Source organism: Ranitomeya variabilis, chromosome 6, assembly GCF_051348905.1.
Source record: "Ranitomeya variabilis isolate aRanVar5 chromosome 6, aRanVar5.hap1, whole genome shotgun sequence".
NCBI classification, from domain to species: Eukaryota; Metazoa; Chordata; class Amphibia; order Anura; family Dendrobatidae; genus Ranitomeya; species Ranitomeya variabilis.
The window spans coordinates 23,049,374-23,066,073 of NC_135237.1; the positions used below are offsets into that span (position 1 = coordinate 23,049,374).

The 16,700-nt window shown below is 45.0% G+C and overlaps 1 protein-coding gene across 1 annotated transcript in view; it reads left to right on the forward strand.

Moving 5' to 3' along the window:
- The window catches only part of LOC143781438 (anterior gradient protein 3-like), a 34,098-nt gene that overhangs the window by 15,679 nt on the left and 1,719 nt on the right, over positions 1–16,700 (forward strand). Inside the window, exons 4-7 of the mRNA XM_077268044.1 lie at positions 839–891; positions 8,484–8,560; positions 9,038–9,101; positions 16,223–16,306. Of these exons, the coding sequence (XP_077124159.1) occupies positions 839–891; positions 8,484–8,560; positions 9,038–9,101; positions 16,223–16,306 (278 nt within the window). The remainder of the gene's footprint in view (positions 1–838; positions 892–8,483; positions 8,561–9,037; positions 9,102–16,222; positions 16,307–16,700) is intronic.

Consider the following 16,700-nt stretch of genomic DNA (forward strand, 5'->3'; position numbering starts at 1 on the left):
AGCCAGACAAGGAGGACAGCTGGCTGACAAGGAGGACAGCTGGCTGACAGGGAGGGGAGGAGGGGGTTACACACTTTGGTAGGGGCGTGTCCACCTGTCAAATTGAGTTTGACGAAACATATCTATGCTCCACTACTCACATACCTCCCTTTGGAGAATCATATGGGGGCTGGTCGTGGGATGTGCTAGGTCTTTAGAAGTTCATGAGATCCCCAACTTTCAGGATTTCTTCTCCCATGGAGGTCCCAGGTGGGAGATATCATTTTCATGTTTCCAATCACGATTTTACCTTTCTACAGGGATTACACATGGCATAGATAGCATCATCCATCGCATTAGTATTAAGCTTGGAGGGGTTAGAATGGCCTTATGGTGATGTAAGTGAATGTGTTATGTTTGTCACGTCGCCTTGACACCAAAAATATATCTCCCATAAATATTGGATCGATGCAAAGCCCAATATTCATCAGTGGCTCCAGAGAGTCAGACAATTTCTTCGAACAGAGGAAGCTCTTCTTTCGGGAATTGTACTTGTCTGCCTCTCAGTATACAAATCCCAGACCTGGCTGGTTCTCAGAGATCCATTGTTGTAATTGCGTGTTTACTGCAGGGGGTTCTACTTCAATGGAGGTTGAAGTGTCAGCTCTTTCTCACTTCCCCAGTTGTAATTAATCTCATATGTTCAGTGTCGGGCTGATATGTCCCCTCTCCGGAGATGTCTTTATGGATTTTACCATTTTTGTCTCTGACAATAATTAAACAATAACTGAACATTTATTTATTTTCGTGGCGTTTTCTTTAGTTTGGAGTGGACCTGACCTGTCCTGTTCTCTTGCAGTAACAAACCCCTTATGGTGATACATCATTTAGAAGATTGTCAGTATTGTCAAGGTAAATCTTCTATGGAGAAAACATTTTATTTGATTACTAAAGAGATTCAACTGTAAGAGACAATAATTAAAGGTACTAAAATCAGTGCAAAAATTTATATGGAAAACACTCACAGAAAAATGAAGTGATTATTGTGTGCACTTGTTTCTTTACTTATCCTGTACTGATCCTGAGTTACATGCTGTATTATACCCCAGAGCTGCACTCACTATTCTGCTGGTGCAGTCACTGTGTACATACATTACATTACTGATCCTGAGTTACCTCCTGTATTATACCCCAGAGCTGCACTCACTATTCTTCTGGTGCAGTCACTGTGTACATACATTACATTACTGATCCTGAGTTACATCCTGTATTATACTCCAGAGCTGCACTCACTATTCTTCTGGTGCAGTCACTGTGTACATACATTACATTACTGATCCTGAGTTACATCCTGTATTATACTCCAGAGCTGCACTCACTATTCTGCTGGTGCAGTCACTGTGTGCATACATTACTGATCCTGAGTTACGTCCTGTATTATACCCCAGAGCTGCACTCACTATTCTGCTGGTGCAGTCACTGTGTACATACATTACATTACCGATCCTGAGTTACATCCTGTATTCTACTCCAGAGCTGCACTCACTATTCTGCTGGTGCAGTCACTGTGTACATACATTACATTACTGATTCTGAGTTACATCCTGTATTATACCCCAGAGCTGCACTCACTATTCTGCTGGTGCAGTCACTGTGCACATACATTACATTACTGATCCTGAGTTACATCCTGTATTATACCCCAGAGCTGCACTCACTATTCTGCTGGTGCAGTCACTGTGCACATACATTACATTACTGATCCTGAGTTACATCCTGTATTATACTCCAGAGCTGCACTCACTATTCTGCTGGTGCAGTCACTGTGCACATACATTACATTACTGATCCTGAGTTACATCCTGTATTATACTCCAGAGCTGCACTCACTATTCTGCTGGTGCTGTCACTGTGTACATACATTACATTACTGATCCTGAGTTACATCCTGTATTATACTCCAGAGCTGCACTCACTATTCTGCTGGTGCAGTCACTGTGCACATACATTATATTACTGATCCTGAGTTACATCCTGTATTATACTCCAGAGCTGCACTCACTATTCTGCTGGTGCTGTCACTGTGTACATACATTACTGATCCTGAGTTACATCCTGTATTATACTCCAGAGCTGCACTCACTATTCTGCTGGTGCAGTCACTGTGTACATACATTACATTACTGATCCTGAGTTACATCCTGTATTATACTCCAGAGCTGCACTCACTATTCTGCTGGTGCTGTCACTGTGTACATACATTACATTACTGATCCTGAGTTACATCCTGTATTATACTCCAGAGCTGCACTCACTATTCTGCTGGTGCAGTCACTGTGTACATACATTACATGACTGATCCTGAGTTACATCCTGTATTATACTCCAGAGCTGCACTCACTATTCTGCTGGTGCAGTCACTGTGCACATACATTACATTACTGATCCTGAGTTACATCCTGTATTATACTCCAGAGCTGCACTCACTATTCTGCTGGTGCTGTCACTGTGTACATACATTACATTACTGATCCTGAGTTACATCCTGTATTATACTCCAGAGCTGCACTCACTATTCTGCTGGTGCAGTCACTGTGTACATACATTACATTACTGATCCTGAGTTACATCCTGTATTATACTCCAGAGCTGCACTCACTATTCTGCTGGTGCTGTCACTGTGTACATACATTACATTACTGATCCTGAGTTACATCCTGTATTATACTCCAGAGCTGCACTCACTATTCTGCTGGTGCAGTCACTGTGTACATACATTACATTACTGATCTTGAGTTACATCCTGTATTATACTCCAGAGCTGCACTCACTATTCTGCTGGTGCAGTCACTGTGTGCATACATTACTGATCCTGAGTTACGTCCTGTATTATACCCCAGAGCTGCACTCACTATTCTGCTGGTGCAGTCACTGTGTACATACATTACATTACTGATTCTGAGTTACATCCTGTATTATACCCCAGAGCTGCACTCACTATTCTGCTGGTGCAGTCACTATGTACATACATTACATTACTGATCCTGAGTTACATCCTGTATTATACCCCAGAGCTGCACTCACTATTCTGCTGGTGCAGTCACTGTGTACATACATTACTGATCCTGAGTTACATCCTGTATTATACTCCAGAGCTGCACTCTCTATTCTGCTGGTGCAGGCACTGTGTACATACATTACATTACTGATCCTGAGTTACATCCTGTATTATACCCCAGAGCTGCACTCACTATTCTGCTGGTGCAGTCACTGTGTACATACATTACATTACTGATCCTGAGTTACATCCTGTATTATACTCCAGAGCTGCACTCACTATTCTGCTGGTGCAGTCACTGTGCACATACATTACATTACTGATCCTGAGTTACATCCTGTATTATACTCCAGAGCTGCACTCACTATTCTGCTGGTGCAGTCACTGTGCACATACATTACATTACTGATCCTGAGTTACATCCTGTATTATACTCCAGAGCTGCACTCACTATTCTGCTGGTGCAGTCACTGTGCACATACATTACATTACTGATCCTGAGTTACATCCTGTATTATACTCCAGAGCTGCACTCACTATTCTGCTGGTGCTGTCACTGTGTACATACATTACATTACTGATCCTGAGTTACATCCTGTATTATACTCCAGAGCTGCACTCACTATTCTGCTGGTGCAGTCACTGTGTACATACATTACATTACTGATCCTGAGTTACATCCTGTATTATACTCCAGAGCTGCACTCACTATTCTGCTGGTGCAGTCACTGTGCACATACATTACATTACTGATCCTGAGTTACATCCTGTATTATACTCCAGAGCTGCACTCACTATTCTGCTGGTGCTGTCACTGTGTACATACATTACATTACTGATCCTGAGTTACATCCTGTATTATACTCCAGAGCTGCACTCACTATTCTGCTGGTGCAGTCACTGTGTACATACATTACATTACTGATCCTGAGTTACATCCTGTATTATACTCCAGAGCTGCACTCACTATTCTGCTGGTGCTGTCACTGTGTACATACATTACATTACTGATCCTGAGTTACATCCTGTATTATACTCCAGAGCTGCACTCACTATTCTGCTGGTGCAGTCACTGTGTACATACATTACATTACTGATCCTGAGTTACATCCTGTATTATACTCCAGAGCTGCACTCACTATTCTGCTGGTGCTGTCACTGTGTACATACATTACATTACTGATCCTGAGTTACATCCTGTATTATACTCCAGAGCTGCACTCACTATTCTGCTGGTGCAGTCACTGTGTACATACATTACATTACTGATCCTGAGTTACATCCTGTATTATACCCCAGAGCTGCACTCACTATTCTGCTGGTGCAGTCACTGTGTACATACATTACATTACTGATCCTGAGTTACCTTCTGTATTATACCCCAGAGCTGCACTCACTATTCTGCTGGTGCAGTCACTGTGTACATACATTACTGATCCTGAGTTACATCCTGTATTATACTCCAGAGCTGCACTCTCTATTCTGCTGGTGCAGGCACTGTGTACATACATTACATTACTGATCCTGAGTTACATCCTGTATTATACCCCAGAGCTGCACTCACTATTGTGCTGGTGCAGTAACTGTGCACATACATTACATTACTGATCCTGAGTTACATCCTGTATTATACTCCAGAGCTGCACTCACTATTCTGCTGGTGCAGTCACTGTGTACATACATTACATTACTGATCCTGAGTTACATCCTGTATTATACTCCAGAGCTGCACTCACTATTCTGCTGGTGCAGTCACTGTGCACATACATTACATTACTGATCCTGAGTTACATCCTGTATTATACTCCAGAGCTGCACTCACTATTCTGCTGGTGCAGTCACTGTGCACATACATTACATTACTGATCCTGAGTTACATCCTGTATTATACTCCAGAGCTGCACTCACTATTCTGCTGGTGCTGTCACTGTGTACATACATTACATTACTGATCCTGAGTTACATCCTGTATTATACTCCAGAGCTGCACTCACTATTCTGCTGGTGCAGTCACTGTGTACATACATTACATTACTGATCCTGAGTTACATCCTGTATTATACTCCAGAGCTGCACTCACTATTCTGCTGGTGCAGTCACTGTGCACATACATTACTGATCCTGAGTTACATCCTGTATTATACTCCAGAGCTGCACTCACTATTCTGCTGGTGCTGTCACTGTGTACATACATTACATTACTGATCCTGAGTTACATCCTGTATTATACTCCAGAGCTGCACTCACTATTCTGCTGGTGCAGTCACTCTGTACATACATTACATTACTGATCCTGAGTTACATCCTGTATTATACTCCAGAGCTGCACTCACTATTCTGCTGGTGCTGTCACTGTGTACATACATTACATTACTGATCCTGAGTTACATCCTGTATTATACTCCAGAGCTGCACTCACTATTCTGCTGGTGCAGTCACTGTGTACATACATTACATTACTGATCCTGAGTTACATCCTGTATTATACTCCAGAGCTGCACTCACTATTCTGCTGGTGCAGTCACTGTGTGCATACATTACTGATCCTGAGTTACGTCCTGTATTATACCCCAGAGCTGCACTCACTATTCTGCTGGTGCAGTCACTGTGTACATACATTACATTACCGATCCTGAGTTACATCCTGTATTCTACTCCAGAGCTGCACTCACTATTCTGCTGGTGCAGTCACTGTGTACATACATTACATTACTGATTCTGAGTTACATCCTGTATTATACCCCAGAGCTGCACTCACTATTCTGCTGGTGCAGTCACTGTGTACATACATTACATTACTGATCCTGAGTTACCTTCTGTATTATACCCCAGAGCTGCACTCACTATTCTGCTGGTGCAGTCACTGTGTACATACATTACTGATCCTGAGTTACATCCTGTATTATACTCCAGAGCTGCACTCTCTATTCTGCTGGTGCAGGCACTGTGTACATACATTACATTACTGATCCTGAGTTACATCCTGTATTATACCCCAGAGCTGCACTCACTATTCTGCTGGTGCAGTCACTGTGTACATACATTACATTACTGATCCTGAGTTACATCCTGTATTATACTCCAGAGCTGCACTCACTATTGTGCTGGTGCAGTAACTGTGCACATACATTACATTACTGATCCTGAGTTACATCCTGTATTATACTCCAGAGCTGCACTCACTATTCTGCTGGTGCAGTCACTGTGCACATACATTACATTACTGATCCTGAGTTACATCCTGTATTATACTCCAGAGCTGCACTCACTATTCTGCTGGTGCAGTCACTGTGTACATACATTACATTACTGATCCTGAGTTACATCCTGTATTATACTCCAGAGCTGCACTCACTATTCTGCTGGTGCAGTCACTGTGTACATACATTACATTACTGATCCTGAGTTACATCCTGTATTATACTCCAGAGCTGCACTCACTATTCTGCTGGTGCTGTCACTGTGTACATACATTACATTACTGATCCTGAGTTACATCCTGTATTATACTCCAGAGCTGCACTCACTATTCTGCTGGTGCAGTCACTGTGTACATACATTACATTACTGATCCTGAGTTACATCCTGTATTATACTCCAGAGCTGCACTCACTATTCTGCTGGTGCTGTCACTGTGTACATACATTACATTACTGATCCTGAGTTACATCCTGTATTATACTCCAGAGCTGCACTCACTATTCTGCTGGTGCAGGCACTGTGTACATACATTACATTACTGATCCTGAGTTACATCCTGTATTATACCCCAGAGCTGCACTCACTATTCTGCTGGTGCAGTCACTGTGTACATACATTACATTACTGATCCTGAGTTACATCCTGTATTATACTCCAGAGCTGCACTCACTATTCTGCTGGTGCAGTCACTGTGTGCATACATTACTGATCCTGAGTTACGTCCTGTATTATACCCCAGAGCTGCACTCACTATTCTGCTGGTGCAGTCACTGTGTACATACATTACATTACCGATCCTGAGTTACATCCTGTATTATACCCCAGAGCTGCACTCACTATTCTGCTGGTGCAGTCACTGTGTACATACATTACATTACTGATTCTGAGTTACATCCTGTATTATACCCCAGAGCTGCACTCACTATTCTGCTGGTGCAGTCACTGTGTACATACATTACATTACTGATCCTGAGTTACCTTCTGTATTATACCCCAGAGCTGCACTCACTATTCTGCTGGTGCAGTCACTGTGTACATACATTACTGATCCTGAGTTACATCCTGTATTATACTCCAGAGCTGCACTCTCTATTCTGCTGGTGCAGGCACTGTGTACATACATTACATTACTGATCCTGAGTTACATCCTGTATTATACCCCAGAGCTGCACTCACTATTGTGCTGGTGCAGTAACTGTGCACATACATTACATTACTGATCCTGAGTTACATCCTGTATTATACTCCAGAGCTGCACTCACTATTCTGCTGGTGCAGTCACTGTGTACATACATTACATTACTGATCCTGAGTTACATCCTGTATTATACTCCAGAGCTGCACTCACTATTCTGCTGGTGCAGTCACTGTGCACATACATTACATTACTGATCCTGAGTTACATCCTGTATTATACTCCAGAGCTGCACTCACTATTCTGCTGGTGCAGTCACTGTGCACATACATTACATTACTGATCCTGAGTTACATCCTGTATTATACTCCAGAGCTGCACTCACTATTCTGCTGGTGCTGTCACTGTGTACATACATTACATTACTGATCCTGAGTTACATCCTGTATTATACTCCAGAGCTGCACTCACTATTCTGCTGGTGCAGTCACTGTGTACATACATTACATTACTGATCCTGAGTTACATCCTGTATTATACTCCAGAGCTGCACTCACTATTCTGCTGGTGCAGTCACTGTGCACATACATTACTGATCCTGAGTTACATCCTGTATTATACTCCAGAGCTGCACTCACTATTCTGCTGGTGCTGTCACTGTGTACATACATTACATTACTGATCCTGAGTTACATCCTGTATTATACTCCAGAGCTGCACTCACTATTCTGCTGGTGCAGTCACTCTGTACATACATTACATTACTGATCCTGAGTTACATCCTGTATTATACTCCAGAGCTGCACTCACTATTCTGCTGGTGCAGTCACTGTGTACATACATTACATTACTGATCCTGAGTTACATCCTGTATTATACTCCAGAGCTGCACTCACTATTCTGCTGGTGCAGTCACTGTGTACATACATTACATTACTGATCCTGAGTTGCATCCTGTATTATACTCCAGAGCTGCACTCACTATTCTGCTGGTTGCACATTATTGCCGCTCATTACTGACTCTCATCAGTGCAGGACACATATGACACATAATGACCATTTAACCCTTTATGTGAATACATAAATACATTGTTCCATTGTTTCTCTCAGCCCTGAAGAAAGTGTTTTCTGAAAGTGAGGAGGTCCAGACACTGGCAAAGGAGAACTTCATCATGCTGAACCTCATGGTAGGAGATGACTCCTGCATTGTCATGTACAGAATGAGAGCCATTGACTAACATGTGCGGCTGAGAATGGCGCCACCTGCAGCACATTCTTTAGATGTCATCTGCCCTTTAATAGGGGCAGTAACGCGTTATCCTCTCCCTTTTTGTAGAATCCTTTAGCGCACTTGTACTAGAACATAAACAGTCTTGGGATTTTTTTTTTACACCATTTTCCTCCCAAGAATTGCAAACTTTTTTGAGACATAAAGACATGCACTCATCCTGCACATTTGCATGCATGACCCCTTTAAAGTCCCACAAATAAATACGGCAGGTGGGTGGTTTTTGTTGGGTATAATTTGGGTGATAACCCTATACCAGTCTCTGATTCCAGAAGTTTTGATTCACATAAATGTGGGGCAATGGGGGTAGGAGGGAGATGTTTCTGCATGACATGTAACGTCAGATTGACATTAGTTGTAAAACTTAATTTTCCAGCACGAGACGACGGATAAAAACTTGGCGCCGGATGGTCAGTACGTGCCCAGGATCCTATTCATTGGTGAGTAGAAACCAAGACTCCATATTAATATAAGTTTTGTCAGATTCCTCTGTATTAGGTGAGAATACCCCTTTAATTACTTCTCCAACATTTGAGTTACTGCTTTGTCCAGTGTCGAGTGCATGTGCACAGTATATAGCAGGTTCAGGAGCTGAGCCCGAGTGCCGGTGCACAGTATATAGCAGGCTCAGGAGCTGAGCCCGAGTGCAGGTTCACTGTATAAGCCAGCTCAGGAAATGAGCCCAAGTGCAGGTGCACAGTATATAGCAGGCTCAGGAGCTGAGCCCGAGTGCACGTGCACAGTATATAGCAGGCTCAGGAGCTGAGCCCGAGTGCAAGTGCACTGTATATAGAAGGCTCAGGAGCTGAGCCCGAGTGCACGTGCACAGTATATAGCAGGCTCAGGAGCTGAGCCCGAGTGCAGGTGCACTGTATATAGAAGGCTCAGGAGCTGAGCCCGAGTGCAGGTGCACTGTATATAGCAGGCTCAGGAGCTGAGCCCGAGTACCGGTGCACAGTATATAGCAGGCTCAGGAGCTGAGCCCGAGTGCAGGTGCACTGTATATAGCAGGCTCAGGAGATGAGCCCGAGTGCAGGTGCACTGTATATAGCAGGCTCAGGAGCTGAGCCCGAGTGCAGGTGCACAATATATAGCAGGCTCAGGAGCTGAGCCCGAGTACCGGTGCACAGTATATAGCAGGCTCAGGCACTGGTAAGTGCTGACTGTGCTACACTGCTGGTATCTGCATCCTGCAGCAGCGATCAGAGCCAGCTCCTATCACCGCTGTCTAATATCTTACATTCCGCTCTCAGTGCAGGTTCATAAAGTGAAAATGACTAAAAGATGTTTAAAAATAAAAATAGAAAAAAATGTAAAAAAAAAGGCTTAAACTGCCCGTTTTCAATGAATAAAGAAATGTTAAAAATAAACATATTCGATATCAGTCTGTAAAAATTCAATCTGACAAAATGTAAATTTAATTAACCCTTGAAAGAAAACATAAAAGTGCCAGAATTGCTGTTTCCAGTCCACCACCTGACAGCACCATTGGAGGACGTCCTTCTTATCCGCAGTGGGACAGGAACCACAAGTTAAAAGGACCCTCCCCACTCCACCCACCAGTGTTTTTCCTGTCCCACTGCGGATAGGAACTGCAAGACGTAGCCTCCGACGGTGCTGTGCAGATGGTGGGGATCGGGGGGCCCAGCCTTTCCCTTCCCCGCCGCAAGATATCTGCGGCTGATACCTGCGATGGGGGGTCCCTCAGCCTCCCCCAGTGTAGCGCTGCTCCTGGGGCCAAGGTCCGTTTCTCCTTGCTGGGGCTCTCGGCCCGGGCGCTGTCTGCTGCAGCGGCGGCTGTTCCCGCATGCGGCCGCAGCCGTTTCGGCGGGGGCTCTGTGCAGCAGCCGCTGCCGTCTCCAGGACACGCGGCCGCGTCACTTCCGGTCGGCGGCCGCGTCACTTCCGGTCGCGGCGAGCATCGGACCGGAGGACGCCAGCGGCAGCGCCGGCCTTCAGGAAGGCCTTTTCTCAGCATGGTCGACCGCGCGGGGCGCGGTAAGGAGGCAGGATCAACCAGGTAAAACCTATATAAGCATACAATGGGGGTCGTTGTTCCGCCGGCTATCCTGACAAAAGGTGCACACGGCTGTATTGTAGTAATATCCTCATCATGGAGGACACTACCAGACCTGAGGGGACTGACCAGCTTCAGGGGCACGTGAGTAGGCTATGTAAAGCCATACCACAAAGCCCACCCCTCCCCCCCCGCTTCCCTACTTACGGTGCCACGTATGTCTATTTACCCTAGGCTGAGCCTCCCATCCCCACAACTGAAAGGAAAAAATCGGGGAAGAATAAATGCCCGATTTGTGCCACTAAGTTTCCAGAAAATTGGCGGAAACCATTGTGCAGATCGTGCACATCCAAAATTGTGGGTGATGAGCAGACGGCACTACTATCCAGCATGAGGACCATGATTCGACAGGAGGTTCAGGCTTCTATCTCAGGCTTGAATCTTCCCCAGACTCAGTCAGAACCGCAGACTTCACGGAAGAGGCCAAGGGAGTCTAGCCCCTCCTCCGAGGGTGAGGTTTCAGAGGATTCTGACCAGGAAGAAAGAGACGGATCTGTGGGCAAAGGGAAGAGATATCTCTTCGCCGCAGCAGACACAGATGAACTTCTTTATGCTGTACGTAACACCATGCAGCTACAAGATACACCAGAGGAAACCTCGATCCAGGACGAGATGTTTGGCGGATTACATGCCCAGGTGACAAAAGTCTTCCCCGTCAACAACCACATCCGTTCCATGATCCTGGAAGAGTGGCAGGAAGCGGAGAAGAAGCTAGTGATTCCCAGGGACTTTAGACTTCGTCTGCCCTACAACCCTGAGGACATTAAAGTGTGGGATGAAGTTCCCAAGATCGATGTCCCACTAGCAAAGGTGGCGAAGAAGACCTCAATTCCATTTGAGGACTCTTCCGTGTTAAAGGATCCTATGGATCGTAAAGCGGATGGTTTGCTAAGGAGAACTTGGGAGTCCTCCGCGGCAATAATACGGGCCAATATAGCGGCAACTTCCGTAGCCCGGTCAATGCACTTATGGATTGACGACTTAGAGGATCACCTCAAAGCCAAGACTTCTAGAGAGGTTATCCTTAAATCATTGCCTTTGCTCAAACTCGCAACAGGCTTTATGGCGGACGCTTCTGCCGAATCTGTACGGTTTGCGGCTAGAAGCGAATCCCTGTCTAATGCGGCCAGAAGAGCCATACGGCTAAAGACCTGGTCGGGGGATCTCCAGTCAAAAAATAAATTGTGTGGAATCCCATTCTCAGGAAATAAAGTATTTGGGCCGATTCTAGACGATATTCTAGAAAAAGCCTCAGATAAAAAGAAGGGTTTCCCTGAGGAGAATACCAAAAAATATCAGCCCTTTCGTAGGTCCCGACCTGGTCAGAGGACAGACTACAAGGGGAAAGGGAAGACTGGGAGGTGGTCTTATCCCAAGGGTGGAAAGGGTAGAGACTCAATCTTCCCTAGTGCAGGCACACCAAAGTCAAATAAATGACATAAAGGTGGGAGGTCGATTACAGAAATTTCTAGGGGATTGGCAGAAGGTATCCCAGAATCCTTGGATTCTACAAGTAGTTGCACAGGGATACAAATTAGAGTTCTCCAGCAGTCCCCCAGAAAGATTTGTAGTGACCCGACCTTGCCCGCTCTCCGACTCCTCCATGTGGACAAACATTCAGGAGCTGTTAGAATTAGAAGCGATTGTGCCAGTTCCCATCTCAGAAAGAGGCAGAGGCCATTATTCCCATTTGTTTTCAATAAAGAAACCATCCGGAGACTCCCGGACGATTATAAATTTAAAACCATTAAACAAATGGGTCCGGTACAAAAGATTCCGGATGGAATCTATAAGATCCACGACGCCTCTAATAGACAAAGACATGGTAATGTGTACCCTAGATCTGAGCAATGCATACTATCATGTCCCGATACACCTCTCCTACCAAAAGTTCCTGAGGTTCGCCATAATGAACAGGGGGATTGTACATCACTTCCAGTTCAGATGTCTCCCCTTCGGGCTTGCTTCAGCGCCCAGGATCTTTACCAAGCTGATGTCGGAAGTTGTGGCCTATCTAAGGAATCAGAATGTGACCATAGTCCCATACCTGGACGACTTCCTGATAATGGCGAAATCACAGAAACTCCTCAAGATAGACTGCACGTTCACTCTTTCCATCCTACAGGAGCTGGGGTGGATCGTGAACTGGAAAAAGTCCTGCCTGGTCCCAAATTCCAGAATAAAATTTTTGGGAGTGATCTTAGATTCCAATCTAAGAACATCTTTTTTACCAGAAGACAGACAAGAGACCTTGATCAGGCACATCCACCATTTCAGAAGAAGTACCCCCTCCATAAGAGAGGCAATGAGGATACTCGGTTTCATGACAGCATGCATACCCTGTGTGAAATGGAGCCAATTCCACTCACGGGAGTTGCAAAGAGAAGTCCTAGGATCCTGGAACAGAAAACAAAGTTCCCTAGACAGGAAGATGCTTGTGTCTCCTTCGGTAAAGAAATCCCTAACCTGGTGGACCACACCGAGGAATCGGAGAGAGGGAGTACCGTGGGTACTCGATCCCTGTGTTACGGTTACCACAGACGCCAGTCAATACGGATGGGGCGGTCATATAGGGAGAACATACTACCAGGGAGAATGGACTCCTCAGATTGCGGCAAGATCATCGAATTTCAGAGAGCTGTATGCGATCTGGAAAGTGTTGGGCCAGGCCCAGTCATTGGTCCGAGACAGACACGTGAGAATACTGTCCGACAATGTCACAGCAGTGGCATTTCTGAGACACCAGGGAGGTCCGAGACATCCACCACTGCAACACTTAGCAGACCAGATTTTCAGGTGGGCAGAAAGATCTGTCAAATCCATCTCGGCAGTTCACCTGGAAGGTGCCAAGAATCAGGTTGCAGATTTCCTGAGCCGAAAGTCGGTACATCCCGGAGAATGGGAATTGAACCCGGAAGTATTCAGCAGTCTGTGCCAGAAATGGGGAACGCCTCAGGTGGACCTCTTTGCCACCAGGTCAAACACAAAGGCCAGAGCATTTTTTTCTCTGAATCCTCTAGATGGAGCCACAGGAGTAGACGCCTTGTCTCAGTATTGGGGAGAAGGTCTCCTATACGCTTTTCCGCCTCTTCCTCTGATACCGAAGACACTCAGGAAGATACGAGACGAAAGAGCAACCGTAATCCTGGTGGTTCCTTTCTGGCCGAAAAGGAGCTGGTTTTCTCTACTGTCCAGGATGTCAACAGAAGAACCAGTCTTTCTACCGAACAGGCAGGACCTTCTACTTCAGGGTCCAGTATTCCACAAGAATCCAGACTCTTTTCACCTATCTGCTTGGATCCTGAACGGCAAACCCTAAGATCCAGAGGCCTGTCAGAAGATGTCATTACCACTCTCCAGGCAAGCAGAAAGCCGGTGACTTCGGCGATTTACAACAAGATCTGGAAGTGGTATTGCTCCTTCCTGGGAGAGGGTCCTGTGGATACTTCAAAACCAGATATCCCCAAAATCCTCGATTTCCTGCAACTCGGATTTGACAAGGGCCTTCGGCCTAGCACTCTAAAAGTACAGATTGCAGCACTTAGTGTATTTTTTGATACATCACTAGCCTCCCATCCCTGGATAGCCAGATTTTCCAGGGCCACACAGAGAATGAGGCCACTTGTGAGGAAATCAACTCCTCCTTGGGACCTAAACTTGGTCCTTAACACTTTGTGTAAAACCCCTTACTTACTGTCAGAAGATATGGACATAGCCAATCTCTCCTTTAAAACCGCCTTCCTGATTGCCATCACATCGGCTAAAAGGCTAGGGGAGATGCAGGCTCTTTCTATCCAGAACCCATATCTTCAAATCTTTGACGACAGAATAGTCTTCAAACATAACCCAGCTTTCCTCCCCAAAGTAGTATCATCTACCAATATAAATCAGGAAATAATCCTTCCTTCTTTCTGCCAACACCCTAAAAACGCAAAAGAAGGGGTCTACCATAACCTTGACGTTAGGGAGACTGTTCTAAAATACCTGGGGGCGACAGAAAGCTGGAGACGGGACACTAACTTATTTATTCAATACGGTGGTCCAAATAGGGGTTGTAAAGCAGCAAAATCAACCATTGCTAGGTGGATTAAAACCATGATTAGCCTAGCATATACAAACCAAGGGAAAGATCCCCCGGACACTCTTAGGGCCCACTCAACACGAGCCATTTCTACATCATGGGCAGAGAGGGGGGGAGCCTCAGCTGAGCAAATCTGTAGGGCGGCGACTTGGACTAGTCTTTCTACCTTTGCTAGACACTATAAATTAGATGTCGTATCAGACCAATTAGCCTTTGGTAGGAAAGTCTTACATGCAGTAGTCCCACCCTAGTTAACATCCTTTGGTATTCTCCAATGGTGCTGTCAGGTGGTGGACTGGAAAACGGTAATTAGTTCTTACCGGTAATTGTATTTCCAGGAATGCACCTGACAGCACTACTAGTTCCCTCCCACTGCAAACTTTTACTACTGACTAATGTGATGTAACATTGGTGTGTAATTGTAAATAAACTCTCTTTTTTGCATCCATCCAGATGTGGTACTTAGAAAATCACTGGTGGGTGGAGTGGGGAGGGTCCTTTTAACTTGTGGTTCCTGTCCCACTGCGGATAAGAAGGACGTCCTCCAATGGTGCTGTCAGGTGGATTCCTGGAAATACAATTACCGGTAAGAACTAATTACCGTTTTTTCAGCCACTGCGCCCCTCCTCCCCCTCCAGGAAAAATGCAGTAAAAAAAGGATCAGAACTTCGATTTCTCCAAATTATTCCAATAAACTACTGTCCTCATGCCACTCCATCAAACAGAAAAGTAAAAACACTACGGATCTCAGAAAATGGCAACACAAACCAAATGTTACGTGGGTTTTTTTGTTTTTCCAAATATTAGAATTTTTAATGACTGAATCGCACAGACTGTGGAAATCCCGCATACTAAACGCTAAAAAAACAAGATACAAAAAAAAGAAAGTTTGTTTGCTTGTTTTCACCATTTCACCCCATTGGAATTTTCCTTTTACATTCTGTATAAAAGTGAATGGTATCTTTCAAAACTGCAACTCTTCCTGCAAAAAATAAAAACAACAAACCCTCGTATGGCTGTGAGGATGGAAAAAATGCAAAAGTTCTGGTTCTTGGAAAAAGAGGGTAAAAATGAAAAAGCAAAAAAAATAAATTAAAAATCCCCTGGTCAGTGAGGGGTTAAATGCCTGGAATACGAGGTTGATACATTTGTTGCAATATTCTATAACTTTATTGCCGCTCTTGTTTCTTTCTTTTTTTCATTTATTCACAATGTGGCAGCAGGTGGCCCCCCGGAGGGATGAATGTGGGGCTCACACCATGTGTACAAAAGGAATGGGCCCCTCGTTCTCCAGGGGCCCCCATCACTGCCTGCAGGGGGCAGTGAAAGTTGCCATCTTGTTGTCTTACCCTGAGATGTCACTGATCATGTGTGCTCATGGGGCCGCTCTGTTCTTCTTGCAGATCCCTCCCTTACAGTCCGAGCCGACATCACCGGTCGTTACTCCAATCGGCGATATACGTATGAACCCCAGGACGTGCCCCTGCGTAAGTCACATGTAACATCATCTAACACAACCCAACCCTGCAGCAGAGTTAACTCATGGTTCAACGTTACAGACTTCAGAGCTGCATTCACAATTCTGCTGATTGCCAGTGGAAACAGTCAGCATGCTTGATGTCAGGCGCCATCCTGACAGCTTAGCCGGGCTCCTGTATTGCAGGGGAGCAGTAACCTAAGTCAGATGATTCTTATATCTTCATAGTGTTCAGATATCCAAATTTTTAAAGGGGCCATCAACCCAAAAATATTGAATACAAAGATCAATATTTCTTCTTGAGTGTCAGCTATTGTTCTATGATAGCAGCCAATTTAGGACTTTTGTAGTCCAGCTCAGTGTTATTATTGGACAAGCATCGGACTGATAACCGCGACATGTAG